Source organism: Carettochelys insculpta, chromosome 8, assembly GCF_033958435.1.
Source record: "Carettochelys insculpta isolate YL-2023 chromosome 8, ASM3395843v1, whole genome shotgun sequence".
In the NCBI taxonomy this organism is placed as follows: domain Eukaryota; kingdom Metazoa; phylum Chordata; order Testudines; family Carettochelyidae; genus Carettochelys; species Carettochelys insculpta.
In genome coordinates, this window is record NC_134144.1 from 47706141 (window position 1) to 47719350 (window position 13210).

The following is a 13210-nucleotide window of genomic DNA, read 5'->3' on the forward strand; positions in this document are numbered from 1 at the left end:
TTGTTGGGAACGTCGCCTAGGAGTTCTATACTGTTGTTGCTGTTGATGCCGCCCTTGGTTGTAGCCCCGTTGGTACTGAGCACGCCGAGGTTGGTACGGGTATCGCCTTTGTTGAGAGTAATACTTTTTCTCTCTGTATGGAGGGGTATAAATACCCAGGGTTCTGAGTGTGGCTCTTCAGTCTTTACTGGAATGAAGGACCGAATCAGTTGACTCTGCAAACAACTTCTACGTGTTGAAAGGGAGATCGACAATTTTTGCCTGCAGATCCCTCGGGATACCCGATGTCTGGAGCCAGGATTCCCCGCACATGACCACTGCCGTAGCCGTTGAGCGTGCCGCCGTGTCCACTACGTCCAGGGCGATCTGGACTCCCGTCCTTGAAGCTGCATAGCCCTCTTGCACGATGGCCTTCAGCACCGGCTTCTTATCTTCTCGAAGGAAATCCATGAGAGAAGTAAGCCTGGAGTAATTGTCGAAATTGTGGTTCGCTAGATGTGCTGCATAATTAGCCATTCTCAGCAGCAGGGTGGAGGAGGAGTATACCTTTCTGCCAAATAGCTCTAGCTTCTTGGCATCTCTATCCGTTCCCCCTGCTTTGTACTGGGAAGTCTTCGATCTCTGCTGAGACGATTCTACCACCAGAGAATTTGGTTGTGGGTGACTAAACAGGAACTCCATGCCCTTCGCCGGGACGAAGTATTTCTTATCCGCCCTCTTGTTTATAGGTGGAGCAGAAGCCGGGGTCTGCCATATGGTAGTAGCAGACTCCATGATTGCTTCATTGAGCGGGATAGCAATTTTGGACGAGGCCGGAGGCCTCAGGTTTTTGAGGAGCTTGTGGTGCTTCTCCTGCACCTCTGCTGTTTGGATGCCTTGCATGAAAGCCACCCTTTTAAACAGCTCCTGAAACTGTTTGAGGTTGTCCGGGGGGGGCAACATCCCCGGGGGCCATAGCCTCGTCGGGGGAGGACAAGGAGGAACCACTAGGGTAGATCTCCCTTGAACTCTCAGGGTCCTGCTGCCAGTGGTACACCCTCTCACTGGAGGCTTGCAAGGGAAAATCTCGGGGTTCCAAAATCAGCTCCCCTTGAGACAGCTGTGTTTCCGTCCCCATCCGTAAGTGCCCGCGGGGGTACTGGGCGGTCGAGGGGGACCTGCCCCTGGGTGTATGCCTGTGGTGTCTATGCCCAGCGTAATAAGGACGACCGTGGCACCACGGGCATGGTTCCTGGGATGGAGACCTGGACCACTCTCGAGGTGTATACCCCCGATGTCTGGGGGGAGCGAGATCGTCTGGATGACTGAGACAATGGTGAAACTGGTTTGTGGTAGAATTCCAGAGGGTCAAATCCCAGAAAAGGCAAGGGTGGCCCGAGCCATGGTGACGCTGGTTGGAGGAACGGAGAAGGAGGCTCTGGGTAGGCTGGGGGAGACCCATGTCTCCTGGTTGGTGTACGCAGCATAAGGGGAGGACTTTTTGAGAGCAGCCCTGCAGCCCTGTCCACAGAAGGGCTGCGGTGCCGGGTTTTTGCTGCTGCCTTTCCCCTCCCTTGCGGGGCTGGCTCCACCCCTCCCCGTGCCGGGGATCTCGGCCCCGCTGTCGGCGCCGCGCTCGGCATGCTCATCTGTGGTTCCGCGCAGGTGGTCTCCTCCGGTGCCTGCAGGCTACATGCCTGTTGGCGCTGCACCATTGGTGCTGCGGGGGTCTGTGCCACTTGCGGCTGTGCCGCCGGTTCCGGCGCTTGCCTGGCCACCGCTCTGAATGCGCGGGCCGGCTGCTTAGTAATCGGAGGCTCAGCCTCTGCCACGTGCGCTGCTGCGCTGCCGCTCGCTTGTGACTGCGGCTGGGGGCTGTGTGCTACGCCCGTCCCGCTCGCTGTGACCGCCGGCAGGGATTGGGCTGGAGAGAGCTTCCTCCATTTCTTCACCGAGGGGGTGAGGGACACCGCCTTCCTTTTATGGAGCCCTGTGGGTCCCTCCAGTTGAGGCCTCTCCGGCACGTCTGGCTGGAGGGCCTTATCAAACAGCAGCATTTTCAGCCGCATTTCTCTATCCTTTCCGGCTCTGGCCATGAGCTTTGCACAGAAGGAGCATTTCTGGGTGACGTGTCATTCCCCCAGGCACCTAATACATTGACTGTGCCCATCAGAGGCCAGCATAGCTTCACGGCACGACACACTTCTTGAATCCTGAAGAGTACATTGCGGTGAGTCTTTGAGCTGTTAATAGGGTACTTAGCACCTTCTCTGTGCCTGTTCCCCTCTCATGGACTCCAGCCTGCCGCAGCAGGAGGCCTACTGGCCTTCACGTCCCCGGGTTGCCTCCGCTCCTCCTTCTCGTTACTAAGACTTTCTACTTTTATATATATATATATATATATATTTATATATATTTTTTTGCAATAAAGAAACAAACAATTTAACTAAGAACTCTGAAAAGAAACTCTAAAACCCTGAAAAACTCTAAATACACTGACTCTGGCTGCAGCCTGAGCAGATTCCGTCTGCAGCCGATGGCGGTTAAGAAGGAACTGGCGGGGACCGGATCGCACACGTGGCCGGGAGCACGCAGGGGAGCGGCACGCGCCGGCGCATGCGCGGTCCAGCAGAAACTGCTGGAAAGATCCGATCTGCGGCGCCGGGGCGAGCCCGACACCTATCGTGGAGGACACTCCACGGGGACACTCGAGGAAGAACCAACTGTTCATAGTGCCAAAAAAACAGATATCAATGAAATCCAGCAATTTGGATTGCTGTTATCAGTGCTTGTAGGGAACATTGATGTTCTGTTTGTATATGGGCCAAAATAAAATTTGATTGAAAAAACAACAGGATATACCTTGTCTTACATATTAAAACTAACCAATTCTACCTGTGCAAATAAGGACTTCGGATATAGCCACCACAAAGGGGTGGGCCCTGCTAGTGTTACATAAATGCTACTGTCCCTCTTTTCTGTGCTATGAATGAAAGTGGGCTACTTAAAAAACACTAATTTCACCAATTGCAGGGGACTGGCAATTGGCCGTACCGAAGAATACTGGGGACTACTGCAATAACAATATTTTATTATAATCATAGTTAGGAAATTGTTTGGTTACATCTGATGTTATTCTCTTTTCCTATCAAGAGCTGCAATTACTCACCATGACATTTAAACATTCCATCCATCTTTAATATCTCTTTGCTGAATCTGCATAGGGTTTATGACATTAAGTGTCACTCTGGAAATTTACCAGACAATTCCATACTATTTGGCTTCACAGAGTTAGGGCTTGTCTCCACTACTGGTGTGGCAATCGATCCCTCAGGGGTCAATTTAACTGGTCTAGCAAAGACGGCTAAATCAACCACTGATCACTTGGATGTTGACTCTGGTACTCTACCAGAACAAGATGAGAAAGGGAAGACAATGGAAGAGCTTCTTTCATTGACCCAGTGACGAGTGGGTCGAAGTACATTGACTTGAGTTATGTTACTACTGTAATTCAAGTTGTTTAGCTTAGACAGACTTGTCCTGCCCCTAGAATCCTGAAAATCATTGTAGATGTAGTGTTCATGTCTCACAGAGCAAGGCTTAACTTCAGGTGTGGTCACTACAAATTCCTAAATCTATGAAAGATATCAAACTGAGTGAAAAACGTGAAACATTTTTGGTGAACATTTAGATTGAGAGTTTTTTCCTCTTCTCTTTGAAAATAGCTTCCAAAGAAAATTTCCTGATCAGCTATATCTAGATGGTGAAATAAAAACAGAAAGTAGGTTTGTTGTGTCTTTTAGAAAGTGATGCAGATTATTGGAATGCTTAACTGATTTCCACTTGAGAAGCCCTAATGCCAGCACTTCGTAGAATTCAATGTGAATCTATTTTTTAACACTGCTCTATCGCCAGTGGCTCACTCACCGGTGTCAGCATTTGGATGCTTTCTGCAAAGTTGCCAATGAAGGCCATGATGGTCATCTTCTGCATCAGCCTCTCAATCTTACTGAACTGCATCATGAATCGATCTTCATCAGAAAGGTTCTCTAGAGGTTTTCTCTCCCGCTCATAGAGTCGTAACACTTTCACTTCATTCTCAGTTGGCAAGAATCGCATCAAACATTCAACAAAATCTACTGGCAATGTCTTCAGGTCAAATCTACATGATAACAAACACAGAAAGCTTGGTGTTATTAGAAGGACACACCAATTGTGACAGATCAGTATGCTTTGGCAAAGCCAACAAAACAACAGCAATCTTCCTTCCCCAAGATCCCTTTTCAGATGGGCAGAGAACATGACTCCTGTTGGCCTGTGCCTAGCATGTGTGTAAGCACACATTCAAAGCAACAGACAAGTTAACTGGAGCTGTAATCAGGTGAATGCTGCTGCGTGGTTGCCATGTTATTCAGTAAGTCCTAAAGTGTGGGTGGGCGTGTGGCTAACATCTTTAGTCTGAGGAGGATCACATTTAATTTCACATTACTTCAGATATGGCCCTTTTTTCCCCACACATGGATAGAGCTTTCGTTTACTATGAGCACTACAAGTAAACCAGTGGACACAGAGGACTCACAGTCTTATTGTTGCTCATTGTTAAAGCTCCTCTCTCATGTGTATGGAAAGCAAACACCTTGCCACTCTGCTGTGCAGCACACAAAGATTTTCAAGACCCAGTCTTTTGTGAATAAGGAGAAGGCTGACCAAGCAGAATGCAGAAGTACTGGAAAAAGCAAGGAACTGACCTACTCACTCTTGAATGGGGGAGGAACTGGATTTCCAACTACAAGATAATGGAGTATGAAAGCAGGGAAGATACTAATTTAACATAAAAGGACAGGGGTCTCGTAAACTGTTAGATCTGCAGCACCAGATTGAGAGCAGGTTCCTAGTTGGCCAGATTAAAAGACCGAACCAGTGTTTTAAGAATGAACCAGTGTTTGTCTGAACATGCAAACCTCCGCCTGAGGTGTCCTCATGCAAATAAACAGAAGCCCATCTGGCCACAAATGCTAATGCTTTCAAGTCTAACTTGGGAAGAGTTCAGTTATCAATGAGGATTCTCGCATAACAAAATGTTGGCTTTGACAAGCAAGTAATTATCTCCAATATGCTTGGAAGATTAAAGAAAGTGAACTGGAATGTGTCTTAGGGTACATGTACACTGGACTAAAACACATGGGGCACATTTGTGCCTGGCCTAAGTCAGCTGATTTGGATTTCTGAGGCTCTGGCTGTTGGGTTAAATGTCTCCAGCCCAATACCTGGGCTGGCTGCAGGTGTGCAGACATACCCTTAAAATGCAGGATGGCTCTTAAAAAGCAGGGCATTAAACAACATTATGTCATTAGGACTTTTTGCACACACCTGTACCATTTTTGCATTTAGCACTGTATCTAATCATCACATAAATAATACCATCTAAAGTACATTCAGTGTACATGGATTACATTTAGACATAATGGTAAAAACTAACTCTTTTACCCATTTCTAATATTTACCATTCTTGTCTCAGGATTGCTTTTAATTTACAGTTATAATAGGAAATGTTACCTCACAGGAGTCAAATGTACATTATATTGATTGTATTCTTTTAAGAATTACTGATTAGTTTTTCTAAAAACTCTCAGGCTATGTCTACACTGTGCCCTTACCTCGAAATAAGATTTCAGGATTTGGCAGTGTCTACAAAATACCAAATTTCGAAATACTGTGTTATTTCAAGGCATCCCGCAAGAAGGGGTAGAGGGAAGCCAAAATAGCACACTTGGTATTTCAAAAAAATATTTCAAAACACGGGGCATGCTTCCTAGATGTGTAGTGTAAATATTGCCTAAGATATTATGTATAGTCTTGTATAGTCATAATGTGACATAAAATTGCAAGTTAGCACATATGCGTGGAATGCAATCAATTATTTGCAGGGGACTCAAAATCCTTCATCCTTATTCTTGGATTTTAAGCAGCTGCAAAAACTTTTGTACCCCTTGCCATTTCAGAACCAGATTTTCTATGCATGCCAATTATCAAAAAGCACAGTGAACCTTAGAGACGATTGCTCCATTGACAAGTTTTGCACTTACGCCTGAATAGCTTTGCAAATCTCATCTGCAGTCTTTCCAGCTTTTCTCAAAGTGATGGCAAGATTCTTGGCCCTGTTTGCTTCTAATAATGTGACTTTATTTGTCCCTTTTTGAGTTATCTTTTGTTTGCTTGAAGTAAGATCAATGGCTGGACCTTGGGCTTTTGTCTTGAATATTTCTTCAAATTCATCCACATTTAAATCCTTGAAAAGGAAAGAAAAGAAAAGAAAAGAAATCCCCCAAAATATTTTTAAATTGCATTCATCCAAAGTTTTCTCAGAATTCCATAGTAAGATTTTTCAAGCTATGTGCATAAATATTTACCAGGCTATATTGATATATGTACATCCACCCTTGCAGACAATATTCTGTAACAGTGATCTGAATTACAGCATTATAATAGTGGTATAGCTCTGTTTGAGGGCATAGCACAATGTATATTTTAATTAAGGCTAGTAGGACATGGTAAGAAAGGAAGGTTGAGTTTGCCTCCTCAACATGTGATTTTGTGAAATTAACATAAAAAGATTTTTCAGCTTTTTGCTCATCCTTCTATCAGCTGTAGCCTGATGTATACCATGTAAAAGCTGAGTGCTCAACCCTTCTACACTGCTGCTCCAACTCTCCTTGAATAGGACTCAGCAACCTGCAGGAGCCTGCATCCCATAAATGGCATTGGCATTTTATGGTGGGAAAATGCTGACAACCATCTTGATTAATTTGTTTCAAACACTTTTATAGTCAGTCTGGCCCAGCTCCTCAGCAGGGGCAAACAGAAAGCCATTTCATGTCTTTTTAGTGGGGATCTCAAGCAGCTGAAACTGTTCCTAACAATACAACATCTTTCAGAAATAATTCCTAGGACAATCTGTCTTTGCAGAGCTGTATGTTCACTTAGGTTGTATTAACTAGGGGGAAGCAAAACACAATATACATTATTCATACCTCCAAGATCCTTTCATCATCAATTTCATTGAAGACTGTCCCATTAATCTGATTGGGTTTGAGAGCTACCCAGTTAAAGACAGGCATGCGGAATTTTGTCTTGATTGGCTTCTTGATTTTCACAGCTAAAGATATGAGAGAAAATAAAATTATAAATGTTGAAAGAACTCAGAAACATCTGGAGCAACCAGACACAGATTTTTGCAGATGGCGCTTCAGCACTGGAGGAAGAACTGGTAAGGGCTATGTAAATACTTTTAAAAGCCTGAAAAGATAATGCTGCTGTAACAGACAAACAGCAGAGAGATTTTATTCAGCTGTTTTATACCCATCATTCTCATACCTTTAGTGAAAGCTGGAGAGTAAGAAAATTTCACGAAAGTGAATGTGTTCCTTTAATATAGTGTGTTCTTAACATTGTTCTGGCTTGGTTCAGGAAAAAAAAATTAATCACTATAGGAAATGGATAAAATGTCACGTGACTTTAGTTCTGTTCTGCCAGAGGACATCTCATTTCTGCATGTAACATCAGGACACATCAAGAGAGGTACCTATCCCACTGATGTTAATGGGGATGGTGTGCTTTCAATACCTTGCAGTCTCCAACAGGCAGACAAGAACCTAGGACCACTGGAGCTTAGTGCATGAGCTTCTATGGTCTGAGCTAAAGGCCAGCTCTCAACCAAGGCTGCAGAGGAGATTCAATCCCTCTCTTTCTAAGTGGCCTAGGTGCCACTACATGGGACAGTGAACCACAGTCAGTAGTCGCATGGGTTACATTGGTTATACTCAGTCCTTCCTACCTAACTTCCAATAATTAATGCTGTAGATAAAGTTGTCCAAGCTGACATCAAGGCAGGGGCACTATGAGTAATGCTTTTAGCAACAGCTAGAGCTGCTGCTGAAGACTTACATCCTTTGGGTTAAACCGAGGGCTTGTCTATACTTACCACAAGATCGACGCGCTGGTGGTTGATCTTCCAGAGGTCGACTTTGTGCGTCTGGTGAAGACGTGACAAAATCAACCTCTCTGAGTTCAGCTGTGGACCCCAGTACTCCACTCTATCACGTGGAGTAAGGGACGTTGACACGAGAGTATAGAGGCTTGGACTTCACCAGAGAAATATGTCAATTCAGATACATTGATTCTAGTTACATAAATGCCATAGCTAGAACTGTGTGTCTGAAATCAACTTATTTCCCTAGTACAGACTTATCCGGAAAAGGAGGGACACCGGGGGTGCTGTAACTGAGGATTCAGTTGGAAGTGAGTTCTCTGTCTAGGAGAGGCTTCAGTCAGTGGTGTGCGATAAAGGAAAGAAGAATCCCTTTAACAAAGATATTGTTACAAGGGAACAGAAGCCTGCTGAGAAAGGATTCTGCGGTTTCACGCAAGCCTGAGTTTGTCAGTATTTCAAAGCACATAAAAGCCAGTCTCCAATTTTAGCACAATTACTTCTTGGGGATAACAAATGTTTTTACCGTCTCTGTGCAGCACCAATAAATCTTTTGAAGTATCATTGAAGGGATGGTGTAGAAGATGGGACTAATTAATCCTCATTAGTCAATGGGCATAAAACAAGTAATAAGCTAAAACTGGAGAAGGGAAAATGTAGGTTAATTGCAAGGAAAAACGTTATAATCCTAAGAATAATTGGGCACTGGAACAAGCTGCCTAGGAAAGCTGTGGAGTTTCTACCATCGGAGAGATCTAAGGTTAGACAGGCATCTAAGGATAGTAATTGTAAACATTCATAAGAGAGGATATAAAGATATGGAGTAGGTGACTCATCACACGTCATTCTAAACCCAAAGTGTCCAGTGGTACAGATAATCTGATTAAGTAATAAAAGAGAAGTGTCAAGTTGCCAAAACAAAACAAAACAGTGAAATCCCAATATTTCTAAATGATCTGAAGAAGATGGCTAATTGCTTTTCATTGCTTTTCCTTGCTTTTGGCATTCGGTGGCCTGGCCAGTTACTAGGAGTTCGTGATAATCATTAAGAGTTGTTCATTTATGTGGTTATATTATTTTCAATTGTGGAATGAATGATTATATTCTTGTCAGGCTACTGTCAGAAAGAGTGAAACCCTGCTTCTTCCCCCCCCCCCCCGCCCCATGTTGAAAAAAGCCATTTAATCTGTAAATTTGGTCCACTGAAACAAATTTAGATAACATACCAAGAGATGTTCCTACCCACCACTAGCAGTGCCCTACATGTAACACTTTCAAGTGCAGGTAGTCTCAAACTGTAAAATTCTGATCCAGATGCAAACTTTCCGAAAGTTCAGGTCTGTTCACATATGGAGTTCTGTTTTGAATGCATCTCTTTTTCCAAGACAGGTTCTACTGTGCATCCCCCAACATACACCTTCATGCATCTAGACAACTGTGCAATCCTGTTTATGTGCATTAGATCTTTTCCAACTCCCACCCATGTGATCAGGTTGCACGCTGTGGTGTAACTTTTGGACATGAAACAAAAAAGGAATCTGTTTGCCCCTCTTCAATACTTTTTCCAAGTATTGTTTTCCAAGATAGACACAATCTTTTTCAGGGTTCACTCTTCCCTTGTGCTTTAGAGCCAGGCAAATGCTGCAAATATTTTTATGCCATTCATTCCTCTCATTTTCCCTGATTCAAATTTTTAGAATTCACTTCTGTGTCTGTGTTGCTTTTGTGTTCACTTTCCATGGACATTTGGGAAAAAAAAACAAGCTTACTGACAGGAATAGTTGTACAAACACCCAATTTTAAATGGACAATGGAGAGCATTTACAAAATAAAATTTGAATTTGTAAATTGGAGAAATGTGATTGCAAGAGTTATAGTCATCCAATCAGGATGGAGGAACACAAATCAAACCCTAGATAATTAAATTTGATCAGCAAACACAATGAATTTCTTACACACACTCTCCAGACCAAGAATTACATGGTGAAGAATTTGGAATAATGAATAACTGGTACAGTGACAATATCAGAAACCTGGACCGAAAAAAAACCCCCTACATTTATGAATAAATTATTCACTTCGAACTACTTGCCCAGCCCTAAGAGTAACTCTGCTAAATGGAACAAAAGCACTCCCTGCCTTTGTTACAGAACCATGTTGAAATATGTAAGGTAGCACCAAAGTGATTCTATTCTTCCCTTGAGGTACACAAGTAAATGCCATCAATTTAAAAGCAGTTATGGAGACCTGATTTAACACAGACATTGAAGTCAATGATCTTTCTGCCACTGACTTCAACAGTTACAGGATCCTGAGTGGGGAACAGACCTGAAGAGAGGCTTTACAGGTTGTGAGCCCTGATTCAGCACAGCACCTAATCAGGGTCTTTACTTCAATCCTAGTCAGCAAAATACATAAGCATAGTGTGACCGGGTAGGCATCCCATCCCAGCCTCAAAGAGGATTAACAAAGGCCTGAAAGGTCAATTAAAGTACCTGACTTTACCTGCCAGAGAGCAGGCCAGGGAAAATTAGGAGTGAAGCCCAGTTGGGGGAAGGCTGGGTCAGCGCTATAAAGCCAAGAGGCTGAAAGCAGAAGGATCCCAAATGAAGTCAATGGGTTTAAGCATCTGCTTAAGTGCTTTGCTAAATCAGAGCCTTGCTACTGAGGAACAATTCTGTTTGACAGCACCCACAGAGTTATCCGAAGGTGCACAGCTTTTAACTTCCAAATCTTAAAATAAACCCTCTTTTTTGTGTGTTGTTGGCATCTTCTTTAAATTAACAAGCAACTCACACTCTAGAAGCACTGCAAAAATTAAGCAAGCAATATCAAACAGAAGGAGGAAGTCAAAGCAAAAGAGGGACAGAAAGGAAATCAGCGTAAATACTTAAAATACTTAGCAAGAACCTACAGAAAAGCTTGATTGGCCCGTCTTACCCGGCAGCAGAAAGAACAAAGAGAACAAAATTAGTGATGGTTACAGCAGTATCATTCATTAATTTACAAAATTTCCCAGTACATCAGGCTAATGTGATCAAATGACATTTTATGAAGAAGCAGTGGGAGAAATGTGCTCTTTCACACGAGCATTTTATCAGGAACACTTTCTTCTTCCTTGGCTCCGTGGATTCACATAAAAACAAATACTAGTGAATAGTACCACAATGGCCCCAAAATACTGCAGAAACATTATAGTAAGCTACAGTAGAGGAGAACTGTGCTGCAGGCTCCCATTTATTTTTTTAAATAAAAGGTAGAAGTGAACCGAGTTTTTCTTCACAATGAAAACTTCGTTTATATCCAATGCACACAGACAATTAATTGGCAACAAAGACTAAGCTAATTGTAAATTCTGGCTGGCTGTGAGCTAACAAATATGTTAGGAGGGCATCACTGTCTATTTCAAGTAGCTTTCCAAATCTAGTATGGGTTATTTTCCCTTAGAGCAGATCAGTTCTCAGACTTCTGGAGTCTACCTATGTCACACTGGTATGCAACATGCTACAGATTGTACCTGCTTGTCCAGCACCCTTGGGACCTGAATGGTCCCGAATGAGGGGATTTGACAGATGAGGGGAGGTCATGCCTCCAGGCTGCCAGAAGGGCGGGGGGCACCCTCCTGCAGGCCTCATCCACCCAGCTGGGGTCCCCATGACTGTGGAGCTGCTGGGCTCCATGGCTCCTGGTGGGGCTCCTGACTCCCACAGCGGGGACTCCCAAACCCAGCTTGGCTCCCAGTAGTAGGGCTTCCTGACCTGGCTGCTAGTCTGGGGGCTGCCCCTGGGGCTCCACAGAGCAGGCTGCCAGAGGGGCTCCCTGCCACCAGCAGGTCTCTGCTACAACCCACACGGCTGCAGCTCTCTGGTCCAGGTGCCCTCTGGGCCAGCAACATCTGTGGGCCTGCTGGAAGAGGGATGTTGCTGGATGAGAGAGTTTCAACCTGTACTATGACATCGAAATACTGTATGAAAATCCTATCTCCGTCATTTTCTACCCACCAGTCAGCTCTGTAGTTCAACACCCTCGGCAATCGCTATAGGATTCAAACCTAGTATCAGAAATCAGCAAAGCATTTCAAGTAAACCCTGTGATAAGATTCCTGAGAATGGCAAGAGGGCCCTGGCTGTAGTCTTTTCTTCTCATTAATGAGCTTTGCTCATGGAACTGAGTGAATTTTAATGGGCCAGACTGCAGCATGAGGCATATTCCTCCAAATCACACTTGACACAACAGGAACAATGTTAATTGTAACATGACAACAAGCAGAAATGGAGCAGGCTGACTGGGCAGAGTTACAGGGAGGTCTATGACTAATGACAAAAGCAAGCCAATGGTTGTAGAGTAAAATAAGGAAAAGGACAGCAAGGAGGTCAGCCAAGCAGATGAACTAACGTTACAATGCTATTCCAGAACCCCACAACAGAATCCCAGTCAGCACAGGGCTGGGTATGAACACTGGGCAATTTTCAGGACGAGAACAGTGAAAAGAAACCACACACTGTTGCTCCTTACACATTATTAGCCCCTGAAGATGTGGTGCCAAAGGAATATTACAAGAGCGCACATGCTTTGAAATTGGAGTACTATTTTTATAAGCTTGCCAGGGAAAGCCTAATCAGTAATTTCAGCTGTGCGCATGTTATTTTTTTGAACATACCATTACCCACTAGTTCCATAGTGACCTGCTTCTCATAGCTTTCCTCCTTCAGAGGAAACAAAAGATCAAAGGGTGGGAATATTCAATCAATTTTAAAAATACATTAATCAGAACTCCTCAGCATCTCTCTTTCTGCCATTATAATGTGCTCTCATGATCTCAGGGTGGGGGTGAAACCCAGTAACACTGACTTGTTAAGTGAGGTACTTGGTGTAAGTCAAATAGGGCATAAAATAATGTAATTAGATCTGGTCAAGAACTTTCTTTTCCCAGAAAAATATTATGGCAAAACTGAAAAAAGGTTGCATGTTTGGTCAAACTTCAAAAATTTGCAGGTTTTCAATGCAAAAAAAAACCTAATATTTTGGGTGGTTTGGTAACCATTATTATATATGTTTTATTTAGGTGAGCTTTTTTGGTTTTCTTTGCTTTAAATGTGACTGAGTTCCAAGGACAATATGTAAGATATTGACAAAAAACTTTTTTTTGAAAAATACATGCTGTTGGAAAAAACGTATTTTCTGCAAAACAATGTTTTGACCTACTTTAATTATAACATTAGAAGAGATCAGCAAAGGGGAGTC

The 13210-nt window shown here is 43.6% G+C and overlaps 1 protein-coding gene across 4 annotated transcripts in view; it reads right to left on the reverse strand.

Annotated features, from left to right (window-relative positions):
* FMNL2 (formin like 2) overlaps positions 1-13210 on the reverse strand; it is a 273735-nt gene that overhangs the window by 21984 nt on the left and 238541 nt on the right. For all 4 annotated transcript variants that reach the window (XM_075001076.1, XM_075001074.1, XM_075001075.1 and 1 more), the window contains exons 16-18: positions 7011-7135; positions 6066-6268; positions 3907-4141 (exon numbers count right to left, since the gene is read on the reverse strand). In XM_075001076.1, the coding sequence (XP_074857177.1) occupies positions 3907-4141; positions 6066-6268; positions 7011-7135 (563 nt within the window). The remainder of the gene's footprint in view (positions 1-3906; positions 4142-6065; positions 6269-7010; positions 7136-13210) is intronic.